The sequence below is a fragment of the Chrysemys picta genome, chromosome 2 (genome assembly GCF_011386835.1).
Source record: "Chrysemys picta bellii isolate R12L10 chromosome 2, ASM1138683v2, whole genome shotgun sequence".
NCBI lineage: Eukaryota > Metazoa > Chordata > Testudines > Emydidae > Chrysemys > Chrysemys picta.
Genome location: NC_088792.1, coordinates 35,225,318 through 35,238,160, shown reverse-complemented (window position 1 = coordinate 35,238,160; position 12,843 = coordinate 35,225,318). Strand labels below are relative to the sequence as shown.

Genomic DNA, 12,843 nt, shown 5'->3' with positions numbered 1-12,843 from the left:
TAATGAGTTTCACAACTCCTGTTTACATAAACAGGAACAACAGAAGATGTGCATGGATGAATAGAACCCTGAGTTCAGTTCTGAACATGGACCAGTTTTTAAAAAAAATTCCAGCCAATTTTTTGGGGTAATATCACACTGCATCGGCCTTTTTGTTTGGTTCATGTGCTTCTGTAGGTCAAAGGGCTCGACTACAGATCAGTAAAACATTCCCCTCAAACTAGACAGGATACGTTACATGTCTAAAGAGGAATCTGTACAAACTGCCATATGAACTTGGGAATGAGTTTGTTTCTGCTATCCATTTCTCTGGCCTTTATCATCATGGCTTGCCTTTCAGCAGGTGTACATGTGTATAGTCTAAATCCTATAGTATTGCAAATTTAGAGAGGATAGTTGATTAAAGGATATTAGCAACGATTGTTTTGTGAAAGGTGTAAGCTGATGGCCAAATACTCCTAAACAGAATGACAGTGCATTTTAATTGCTGCCTATTCAAGCTGGCTCCTGTGATTTGCATTCTGACAAGATGGCCAGCCAACTGAAGTCAGGGCATTTTTTCATATCAGAATTCCCTAGTCTTAGGCTTGGTCTACACTACCCCCCCTAATTCGAACTAAGGTACGCAACTTCAGCTACGTGAATAACGTAGCTGAAGTTCGAAGTACCTTAGTTCGAATTAGTTCAAACTTACCTTGGTCCACACTCGGCAGGCAGGCTCCCCCGTCGACTCCGCGGTACTCCTCTCGGCGAGCTGGAGTACCGCAGTCGACGGCGAGCACTTCCGGGTTCGACTTATCGCGTCCAGACTAGACGCGATAAGTCGAACCCAGAAGTTCGATTTCCAGCCGTCGAACTTGCGGGTAAGTGTAGCCAAGGCCTTAGAAGGAGAAATTGAATAGTGTTCAGTTTGTTTTTTGAAGCTTAGTTTTTAGTAATTACAAAGATATAATATTTAATAATGTAATATCTAAAAATAACCTCCCTTTCAATTTACAGCTTGAACAATGTTTTGAAGATAAAAATTGATGAATATTGTAACAGTTAATAACTAATCCTAACTAAAAGAAGGCACATAAATTTTGTTTTATTTCCAAATGGAATGTTTTGGAATTTAAAGCATTCTAATTAAATTATAAGAATTATTTAAGTATTTAAAGCTTTTTACAAATTACAAACACTGAACCTCAATACCTCTTAGATGGTAGATAAACAAGTTATCCCCATTTTACAGACAGGTATATTAAGGTAAATCTCCTCTTACCTCTAAAGAAGTCTTTCTAACCTGAAAAGGACATCTAGAAAATACTAAAAACATCCTGTAGGGTGATCATTGCTTCTATTGAAAGCAAAACCTTAACAATGGGGAAGCTTTTTTTTTTTTTTTTTTTAAGTGGATAGAGGACACTTCATCTTTTATTTGATAACTGTCAGATTTTACAGAACACATACTTTAAGATTAACTAGATGCTGCTGTTAATTTGTAGCCCTTGGAAATGATTACATCAGCCAAAGGACCTTTACAGCATTCATCCCATTTCTTGGAAGTAGATCACAGTCATCTATTGGAAAATGCTGGTTTTCCTGAGCATGCTAACCTGCCCTCTGAGAATTGTAGAGTTGAGGATATAACAGAGGCAGCAGTTGAAGGAAAAGGTGAAGTCAAGTGTGGGGGAGAAGATGGCAAAAGCAGCGATGGAGGCCCTCACAAAGAGAAAAAAGGCGGAGAAAAGGTGGATTTCCATGGAGTCAGAAGAGGGAGAGGTACTGTGTGTGCATCATTTGTATTTTTCTCACTATACTTCCGCATATAGATCAGCTGAGTCATTTGTCAAGATTGCTCCTGCTTTGAGCAGGGGGTTGGACTAGATGACCTCCTGAGGTCCCTTCCCACCCTGAAATTCTATGATTCTATGATTGAACATTAGGGCAGCAATGCTATATAATGTTTTCATCCCACTTCTTCCATAACTGGATAAATAAATATTGCACCCCTAAATTCTAGTGTTAACAATTAACCTTTGCATTAAGAGTACTTTTTATTTTATTTTATTCATAATAAGAGTCAGAAAAGAATGTTCTTGTACTGGAGAGTGCTTCAGTCAGCCTCATGAGCTTAATAGTGGACTGTTCCAGTTTGGCTTATCTTGAATTCCAAGACTCACTCAGAGCACCCTTCTGTTTTACTAGTGTAATCTTTCACTTCATCTTCAAACCAGATTTATAAATGTAGAGAAAGGAGAGTTTCTCTGCAAGTTACAAGGTACATTTTAAGCATCAAAGTATTTTTACTTTTACTGTATCAGAATGGAGCATTTCATTAAAATATTCATTTTTGGTATTGTATTTAATTTGGTCATAGCTGTTTGCCTTATACTAATATAATGCCTAAATAATTAAGATATGAGGCAGTTATTTAGTAGCCAAAATCTTCAATATATGAGGGACGCCCCCCCACCTCTTACTACCTGTGTTGATTTTTAACAATATTGAGAACTATGATATGGAAGCAGTACTCTTTTCTTCTTTAAAAACTTGCATTTCTACTCAAATATCTGCCATTGGTTTAAAGGTGGCCAATGTTAAAGCCAGTTTGTTCATCGGAAACTTGGAAGAAATGTCTATGAATGTTAATTACAGGTTTTTAGAAAACACTGTGAAATGAACAAATGATGCAATATGTGAAAATTCCTTGCTGAGGTTTGCTGCTAGTATAAAAGTCATGTGGTTTTGTTTTTTTAAAAAAACAAAGCACAACAGCTGTCTCTCTCTTTTCCAACTGGCACTACAGACTATCATTAGGAGAGATTTTAAAAAAGAATCCTAACACTACCTCTAGATTGAAAAACTAGAATGGACATGGTATGTGATTATTTATCCTACCCCCTTTCTTGATTACTGCTTCCTAGCAGAACCTCAATAGATTAAGCACAAAAAATTTAAAGAGAAAATTAAGTTTGATGCAAATGTCTCTTTCACCCCCTTTCTGCCTTCCTCACTGTCCGAAAGTGTCCTCTACATTCCATTTGGATATGTGAAAGACCTCCCTAGTTTTTCCTCACCTATCCTTGATAACAGGACGGGCCTCACTGTCTCTGTTAAACTGGGCAGAAGGATCACTGCTTAGTTTAGGGATCTTTGCTGAAATCTCTATGCAGTTTTCATACCCAGCATTGTACTGTATGGTTTCTTTATAACTAGCCTGCAAATGATGTAAGCATGAATATCAAGTCATCAGGATGAATGTAAATGTGTATCTGTGTCTCACTCCATCCCCAGATTTGTTAAACTTAGTATTGGAAGCAGTAAAGGCTGTAGCACTGAGCGATTAAACTAGAGGAGTCATGTTATGTGGGAGGACAGAGAATAACCCTAGATTTGCAGATGATATTGACCAAGGAGAATTCTTCAAGAATAACTGACAAGGTAAACAGGGAAAGCAGAAAATTCAAATTGAAGATAAGCATGGAGAAGACAAAAACTATGGCAATTGGAAGATAAGAAGAGTTAAAGATCAAAATCCGAGACAAAGAACTAGAACAAGTGGAAACATTTGTGTATCTTGGAGGACTAATATCAGAGAATGGAAATCACAAAGATGCCATGAAAAGAAGAATCAGACTAGCCACTACTGCATTTAGAAAATTCTGCAAGATCTGGAAGGCAAAAGACGTTTAGATAAAAATATGACCTTATATATGAGGCAGCTGTCATGCTGATACTACTGTATTGGTCAGAATGTTGGAGTATGAGGAAAGCCGACAAACATAATGAACTGGCTGAGAGGAATACTGTGTGTGTCAAGACTTCAGAAGAAGAAAAATGAAGTGATAAGAAAATGTCTCGGGCAAGAAATAACCCTGTTATGGAAGATTCAAGAAAGACCACTGTGGTCTTAGATGTTTCAAGAATGGACTTGGAAAGGATACCAGATGTGGCGATACATACCTGAACGCAAGAAATTCGAAATAGAAGAAGACTAAGGAGGCATTGGATAGACAAAGTGAAGAATGACATAGAATAAAAAGGTTTAAATATAAACAAAGTCATGAAGCTGGTAAAAGACAGAAAGTGGTTGAAAGATTTCATCTGGCCTCCTCATCACTGTTGAGCTGACTGATGGGAATCAAAGAAGATGATCCTGCAAATGACGTTTATAGTTACAGACCCTTTACTATAGCAAGACAATTACTGCTGTAATAACATCTTGGTTCTTTTGTATGAGAATTTAGAGTTAAATAGAGGATACAAGTGTTACCCTTGGTTGGGGAAGTGGGAAATGATAAAGCAGTATAATCAACCATTTTCAGTAGAGGCAATAGCTTCTCTCTGTTTTTGTTTTTTCCCCTCAAACTTAGGGCATAGGATGCAGCCTCTGGGTGATGGTGCTCAAGGTGGACAGATGGGCAGTGGAGGGGATGGAGAACGCTGGGGGTCAGACAGAGCACCAAGGGGCAGCCTTAATGAACAAATTGCAGTAGTGCTCATGAGGTTACAAGAAGACATGCAGAACGTCCTTCAGAGACTGCATACACTGGAGGCACTGACAGCCTCCCAGGTAAAAATGTGTCCAGATTATCTATTTTTTCCTGGAAAGTTATATTTAAAGAAAAATCAACCCATGTTGCTTAACTAGCTATGCCTTGAAAAGCTCTCTCTCAAGGGTATATTTTTGGATAGTTTCTATGCTTTTTAAGATAAAGTAAGAATTAGGTCTATAATCTAAATTATTAAAGACATTTTCAAATCTTTTATTTTGAACTGTGAAGCGTAGTTGTATCTAGTCTCCACCATAATGGAGTCTGTATCACTTCTACACATTGTCAACTATATTAGTTGGTCCTTCCGTTGCAAGTCAATGCATTCCTATAGAAATTGGTATTAATTTCCATCTGAGGTCAGAGTGTACCATTTTGATACTTACTAGCCTTGGTTTGTATTTAAAGGCAAGATCTGTGACGCTACAGTCAAATTTACAACCTGCCTCATCTGCTAAGGTAAGATTTTTTTTTTTCCATATTTGTAAAAGGCAATGTTTGGAACAATATAAAATGGCTTTAGATTTCTTACATGCTTTAAATTTTGCCTTCCCCTTGAACTAGAAGGAGTAAAATAGAGCTCTTATGATCTAGTCTCTAAAGAAATGATTCAATAAATCAGTTTTTTAAAATGAAGTGTAAACTATTTCCTTCTGCTATGCAAGTTTCTAGTTTTTTGCACTTTGACCCAAAAGTATTTAAAGTGTGTTTATGTACTAGCATCTAATGTACTGATACAAATTGGTGACCACAATTTGTATTTTGTTTTGCTTAGAGACCGTCATGGTGGCCCTTTGATATTTCTCCTGGAACTTTAGCCTTTGCTGTTGTATGGCCCTTCGTTGCCCAGTGGTTGGTGCATGTATACTTTCAAAGAAGGCGAAGGTGAAGATTTATTTGTATACTTTTACTCAACAGAGCATGTGCTTGTATATTTAAGTTTTCATTTGTTAGACAGTACACTACTCTACTCATAGGGATGAGAAGATTTTGCATTAATAAACTATGAACATATTCTTACATTGCACGAGGCTTGTATAACATGAATAGAGGACATGGGCAGTGTCAAAACATTAAGTAGATTTATAGCTAGTGCCCCTAAAGAATCCTACATTTCCTTGAGCTTTCACTATCCAGGATGTAACTTGCTGAAAGTTCCACTCTAAGTACCAGTGAAACTCCCAGTACTAAGGATGAGGTGCTCAACCTAACCGTGTACCAGAGCCTTTGGAAGAGACTGGAATAGGAAGATATGTGATTTTGCTCCCAAAGAGGAACAGAATGGATGTTCAGCAAGAAATTCAAAATTAGCTACCATAAGCCTTGTGCAAAATGAAACAACATACCACTTCCAGTGAGTATCCTTATATGTCTGAGGCTGGCTGGCTCCCATCTGCTTGACATCCTTAGGCTCTGTGGCCCACGATATCCTCCTGAACCACCTCCATTGTTATGCAGAAGTCTCTGGTATCCTCTTGTTGTTCTGCTCTTGCCTAGCAAACAGATTTCTCCCTGTAAATGGAGATGGTTCCTTTACGGAATTCCAGTGCGTTCAATGTTTAGTTTCCTATTCTAGCTACTTTCTCTCTCACTCTCATTTCATCTGCACCTAGATTAGTACTTTTATACTGATAACCAGTACATATTTGTCAATGTTTTGAATACCTTCCTGTCTGTTCTGTTTTGATCAAGTGATCTTGGGCTTCTTTTCTGCTTCCTTTAGCTAAATGACAGTAGTGCTGCTTTAATTAAGAGGAGCACCCTTCAAACCCTACTTAATCTCCTCTATTTCCCTTCTCTAAGCATGGAAAGCTCAAGTTAGTGTTTTCTAAACACTAGATCCAGACTCAGACCTCACTGCTGACTCCATTGTCTTAGGGTGGTGGTATCCTTTATCCTCTTTTTATTCCACAACTTTCTGCAGATCTCTCTCACTAGATTTGTGTTAAATTATTCTTTGATCAAACTACATCTGTACTTTGAAAAATGGCCATTGCTCATACATTTTAGCACAAACTTGAAATGGACACTGCCAGTTAAGGGTTCTCTTATCCTGTTTCCTCAAATATAAGTATACTACATTACACTCCCCTAACATCATTGACCACAGGCTTTGTTCTATTATTTTTATACTAATTTAAAAAACAAAACCAAACAAATGAAGTAAAGTGGCTAGTATACTATCTGTTTAGTATAAGAGCAGTGCCCTGCCATGTGGAAGATCTGTGCTGAGGATCTTCGCTACAGTGTGGTGAGGGGATGGACATGCTGCATAATAGTAACATTTTTATACTCAAAGGATTTGGAATTCAGAAGTTACCTGAATCTCTTGATCTTCCAGGTATGCTGCAAAGCCGATCTGTTTTGGGAGCACAGAGGTAGCTGGGATTTTGGAAGGGATTTTTTTTACTTTTGGTTGGTGGAAATGCGCACGCACACGCTTACTGTTGAGTTATGTGGTAATGGAGGAGAAAATGTGCTGCTATTGTGCCTCATATTATTTTTGTATTTTGTTTTAATTTAATGGAGAGATCTCCTACAGTGTCAGATTCTTTTAAGGTATAGTTACAGCCAAATATAATAAATGTATGGATTATGATTAAAAAAAAAAACTTAAGTTTTTTTTTTTAAAGCACCCAGGCTGATCACCAGTAAACTAAGAAACTTTTGACCTAATCACTTTGAAAAACAATTGACCCTTAGCACCCGTGCACCATTCTTAAACCTGATGATCTTTTTCTGTTTAATATACAAATGTATCCTGTGAAGAAATATATGGTATATGCAAAAAGAATAAAGGGAGAACATTATACCTAACTTCAAGTAATTGTGGGGTTTAATGTGTAGTTTCATAATGTTAATTGCTTATATTCACAACATGTCTGTTTTAAGTGAAAAGTCCTTACATAAGTAAGTTTTAAGTGGCTCTATACCACTAAATTTTTTTTCAAAAGCTAAGGAAGTGGGGTTAAACTAATTACATGTTTGGTTCCTTTTAGAAAACTGAACTGAGAACTTAATTTTTGATTTCGCTTAAAGACTACTAGGACTGGGACAGCCTGGAGAGAGAAGGAATTCAGAATTCACATGAGAACCTCAGGATCTGTGATGGCTATATCTTCCTTCAGTTGTAGTAATTTTTTGCACTACATGGGAGCTAACTACTTAAGGACTAACATTACTGATACTTGAATGATCCACTGCTCCTAGATTACAAGTAAAATAAATAATCATCCCACCCTTAAACCATATGAACATTAAATTATTAATCTTTTGAAATGGATTTCTGGCTGGGCATGCTGTAGAGATGACTGATTTTTTTTTTATGGCAATTAATAATGAGGGGGATGTTAGCTTTGTAAAAAAGAAAAAAACCCTGTATATATGGAATAGAAAATTGTAAAACTGTCACTTTAACATTAGGATGATTTTGCAATTGCAGTAACTCAGATTTCTTTCACGTTAACATACTGTGCAATAGAAGCAGTGACTGGGAAGACAGTACAAGTCCTGTGTGTACATTATAAGGTGGCTAAAAGGCTGCATGTAATGTCGTAACTCTGAAGAGTTCAACTGGTCTGTTTTGCTGCTAGACAGATGTGGAGTACATTTCTTTGTACATCAGCCATAGGTGGAATCAAATATTTGAATAATCCTGCCATTCATTGCCCTATATGTACCCACTCCCCAAACCACTTTAGCATCTTGCATGTTAGACAGGGTGGTAACATGGGGATTGTTGATTATAACATTGAGAGCAGCGTATGGTGTGTAAAGGAGCCATAGAGAGAAGCTGTGCTGAATAATACTTTTCATTCATATATCTTTCTTTACTGCTAACCGGTTTCATTTTAACCGAGACATGAAGTTTATGCACATAGTGCTTTAAAATACAAGATGAAAACTAGCTACACCCAATATTTGTAAGATTTTACAAAGTTTAGTCCCATGTAAGCTATTATTTTATGTAGTAGTTAATTTAAAGGATAGATGAATTAATCTAGCTCCAACATCTTTGTGGCCTTTTCCCACCCCAAAACCTACTGGTGAGAAAACATGTTTCCATATTTTCCTTGTATCCTTCCACTGCCTTCAAATATTTTCCAAAATGTATGCTAATTTTGGTGCTGATTATTCTTTCCAGTGGTATTTATTCATACATAGAAATTTTATTGATCAGTATAAACATGAATATATTACAGTCTTGTGAAGTTTGCTTGGTCAAAGTATACTTTGCAGTTAGATACGTTTTTAAAAAAAATCAAAGTTACATAGCCTAGATCTATGAGAAGGTGAGCAGTATGTTAAGATATTTTCTGCACAAAGTAAGAAATCGGCCCCAGATAGTAAAATGGTTGCTGTGCATCTGCACTGAAGAGAAGAAAAATTCCATTATGCCATAACCTACATTTAAGGTATGAATCTTAAACTACACTGTTTATGCTGTCTGATTCTTTAGTCAGTGATACAGTACAAATTCTTCATGGGAAATGTCTTTTAGGATAAGACATGCTTTCTGCCCTGTAAAGTCTCTTATTTTATAGTTTTGAAAAGCACTTTTCATACAAGTTATACTGTATAAAATAAATGTAATTATAGGATTTAATGTTTCTGCCTTGTTTAACAGAACATGATTTTAATCTTGTCTTTAAATACTTAAAAAAAAAAAAAGATTTTTCTCCCTCTTCTGATCTTGATCTTTGATGTAAAACGGAGTTACTAAATAAAGTGACACAAGAGAACATCTCTGATAGCATGTCTTCACAAGCAGCTGTTTTGGTGTAACGTATAAACAAACCTGGTATGACTGGACATGCTGAAATCTGAATTAACCCAATCCTACAATGGAAATTTTGCTATGGTTGAGATTCTAGACCTCTATGAAGCTATTCTGCCTGTATTTTAAATAGTTTGTCATAGTATAGACAGTGAAAGAATTAAGATTCCTTGCTCAGTAATCAGAGTCTGCATTAAAGGTTAATTACTCTATCATGTTTTTTCAAAAATGTGTGACTGCAACCTGTTACAGCAAATAGTGGTGCAGACGACCACACCCATTGTACCCCGCTTGTGGCTCTCTGGCTATTAGTGCATGCACAAAGTAACTCAGTTCATCTTTTTTTAAAAAGGCTTTTAACAACTGTAGAAACATTCCTCTCACAGAATATCTGCTTTACTCTACTGCATCATTTTGTATTCAGTACATAAGTGTCTACCAAGCCTCCCACCATACTATTTCATGGAAAGAAATAAGTTCCTGTAAGTTTTAATACAAAGTGAAACCATTATTCCACTAATGCTGTTTCCCTGTGCTCTTGCAGGACTAGCAGCCTAGGTAGATATCCCACACTAGACATCGCTGTAGACCTCATTGAGGGTCTAACTGACTGGATTAAAGTGGGAATCTGAGACTGGACGTCCCCACCTAGCAAGCAGCTATGAGGAACCACAAGGCACATCCTAGATCATTTTTTGCCTCTTTCTAACTCCTCTACAGTGTTTACTTTTCCATAAAGGCCTGTAACAGACTCCTTTCTGCCACTCCACAGGCCAGGGATATTGGTTTATGAGACAAATGACAGAAGGGCATCATAGCCTTAACTTTTGAAAGCCTCTCTAAATGAAGCAGAGTGGCTGGAGGCATTGAGTATGCTACTCCAACTGGTGCTATCCAAATCTTAGCTGCTAGCACCCACAATTGGGTTTGGGGATAGTGAAGGTTGTTTTCCATTTATTTACTTAGATCTCATCATAGTAACTACACTGTCAGGTAGAGGTGTGATACTTCCAGCACAGATTGCCTAGTAGGAGCCAAATCAAGAGATGGCTCTTTGCCATGTTCCCATAGATACATAGGAACAATGGCAGCTTGCATACAGATGTCTGGGAAAGAGACCGTTGCACTGGGAAGAGGGCAGCAGAAGATTAGAAATACAAGCAAGCACCCCTTGGACTGAAGGAGAATACCAAACCTAGCTCCTGTGACCAGATTAGCCTGCTATCTCAGAAAGGCACAAGAAAGATAGTCACAGAAGGCAAAAGACTTAGGAACCCTATAATGAAGGCAGCAGAAGTAGTTCTGCTCTCTTCCCCGTTCACAGCATAAGATGAATGAATACCTAGGCACTACCAGCTGTATAGAATAGGCTCGGGGGGAGGGAGGGAGAGAAGGTGCCACATGATTGGCCAATGGCCCAGTGCCTACACATGAAGAGGGCAGAAAAATATAAACTAGTATTGCACAGGGGCAGAGTAATTTATAAAAGCATTTGAAGAATGTCTTATCACTTAGATAAAACATTGCAAATTGATTCTTCCTCAATGACATTACTGACCCTTTCTGTTCTAAGTAGTTATTTAAATCTAGTGGATGGGGGTGGGGAGTGAGAGGTTGGAGGCAGAAGCAAAGCATGCAGCAACAACCAACTTCTTTCTCTCAACTACATTCACTCTATAAAATGTTCAGACTGGTCCTTCACTTGAACCTTAGCATGATGCTTATTAGCACATGCAAAGGGTGCTCCTGCTAAGAACTTTTAAAAGATTTTTATTATACAGGTTTCAAAAAAAGTTTAAGGGAGACGAACTGTCAAAATGAAATCTAAGGCTGTAGGTAGAAGAGGTGAAATAGTGTAAAGCTACTATGAAACAAACTGGTAAGAAAGTGTGGTGCTAGCTGGCTGGTCACACAGTTTCATAAAGGACAGGTTCCAGTGTTCAATAGAAAACAGACTAAAATGTTTTATTTTACCAAACCGGCTAAATTTAGTCCATGAGCACTCAGAGTTTGGACAAACATCAGCTGCTTAAAAGATTCCACTGAGTTCATTTGTAAATGATGGTAAGTGAGTTCCAGAACTGACTAGCGGCACAAAGGTTGGCTTCTCCCAGGTATGGGAGTGATTCTAATAGTTGAGGCTGGGGTTTCAAGGTTACTAAAGCCTGGGCTTAATCAGCAAAAAGGTACAGTCAACATTCCAAGGCTTCTTAGCCCCAACTGTCTGTGCCATAATAGATGAAAACTTTCTCAGTTTGATTAATAGTAACACTAGTGACTTTGGCTACAGAGCTGAGTGCCTGAAAGCCATGCTCTTGAAATACAGATTTCAGTGGACTTGACATTTCTTGAGCTTAACCCTCAGTCCAGCTGACGTGAACTAAAATGACTCTGAGGTCAGCTAGAAGCTTTGGAATTGTGTATAGATTAAGGAACACATATGGAGTGCATGGAAACTCAGGGGCCTCAAAAGAAACTGCTGGCCTATCAAATGCACAACAGACCACAGAGGCAGCATTCCACAGCTTCCAGGGACCACAAGCGTGTTCTAATGCGCATGTTATGATTGAGATAACTAGTTACAGGAAGATTAAATTTGTCCAAGGCCTCCAAACCTCTTGTTTTATGCTTCTGTCATGGGAAAATGGAAGGTGTTAAATGGGTAACAACAAATCTTTGAAACAATACATGATAAAAAGATAAAGCTAAAACAGTTTTGAAGAAAGCGTTTGCTGGATCAACTTGCTTAGTCAACATGTAATCTTAATTCCTTATGTCTGCATAGTACCAAAAAAAGTCAAGATATTCAATAGAATTAGATGAGAAACTTTCACATTATGCAGCTGTACAGACCAAGAAAAGTATGACCCTGTGCAGAAATGTTTTATAATGAATGCATACCATTCATATTAATACACTCTGCTCTCTGACTTGTCTACAAAACTTACATACAATGTAATGAAAAATTCCCATTTCGGTCATTATTTTGACTTCAAGACTTTATTATAGTAACATATATAAACTTCTAAATTGGGTTCCTTAAGATAGTTTTTGAAACAGAATGGATAGATACTAGGGTTCTTGTTTATACATGTTTTACAGTGGTTTGATTTCTAGTTCTATATTAATGCATTAGACTATGTAAAAAGATGATTAAACACTTCAAATAATTCTGTAGTTCATAATGCACATTGTAATTAATTTGAAAGGTCTTTAAATAAAAGCTCATATCAATTTGTGATTCTTTATAAATTAGACAATCGTGGTATTGTTTGTTAAATATTTTCTTGATGAATATAAGCTGGTGCATTCAGAACATCCTAACAAAACCAAAACCCTCGCTAGCAGCGTGAACTAATTATGCTAATAGATAGTTACATCCTATTTCAATTTCTATTAATAGCTGAACACTAAAAAATTAGTTTTGGTGCTCAACTTGAACAGTTTGCTAATAGACTTTTATGGAGAGATGACAGTGCATCATAAAGCTGTATTTCTCATTAAAAGACTAGTTTTATCACACCTAAC

The 12,843-nt window shown here is 37.2% G+C and overlaps 1 protein-coding gene across 13 annotated transcripts in view; it reads left to right on the top strand.

Moving 5' to 3' along the window:
- ACBD5 (acyl-CoA binding domain containing 5) overlaps positions 1-12,567 on the top strand; it is a 49,856-nt gene extending 37,289 nt beyond the window's left edge. For 6 of the 13 annotated variants that reach the window (XM_065582939.1, XM_065582935.1, XM_065582933.1 and 3 more), the window contains 5 exons: positions 1,488-1,764; positions 4,359-4,558; positions 4,947-4,997; positions 5,314-5,423; positions 7,538-12,567. In XM_065582939.1, coding sequence (XP_065439011.1) covers positions 1,488-1,764; positions 4,359-4,558; positions 4,947-4,997; positions 5,314-5,423; positions 7,538-7,550 — 651 coding nt within the window. In that variant the 3' untranslated portion in view covers positions 7,551-12,567. Of the gene's footprint in view, positions 1-1,487; positions 1,765-4,358; positions 4,559-4,946; positions 4,998-5,313; positions 5,424-6,879; positions 7,186-7,537 lie in introns of those variants that run through there. The other 7 variants (XM_065582929.1, XM_065582937.1, XM_065582940.1 and 4 more) reach the window with 3 other exon arrangements.
- Positions 12,568-12,843: the final 276 nt, after the last annotated feature.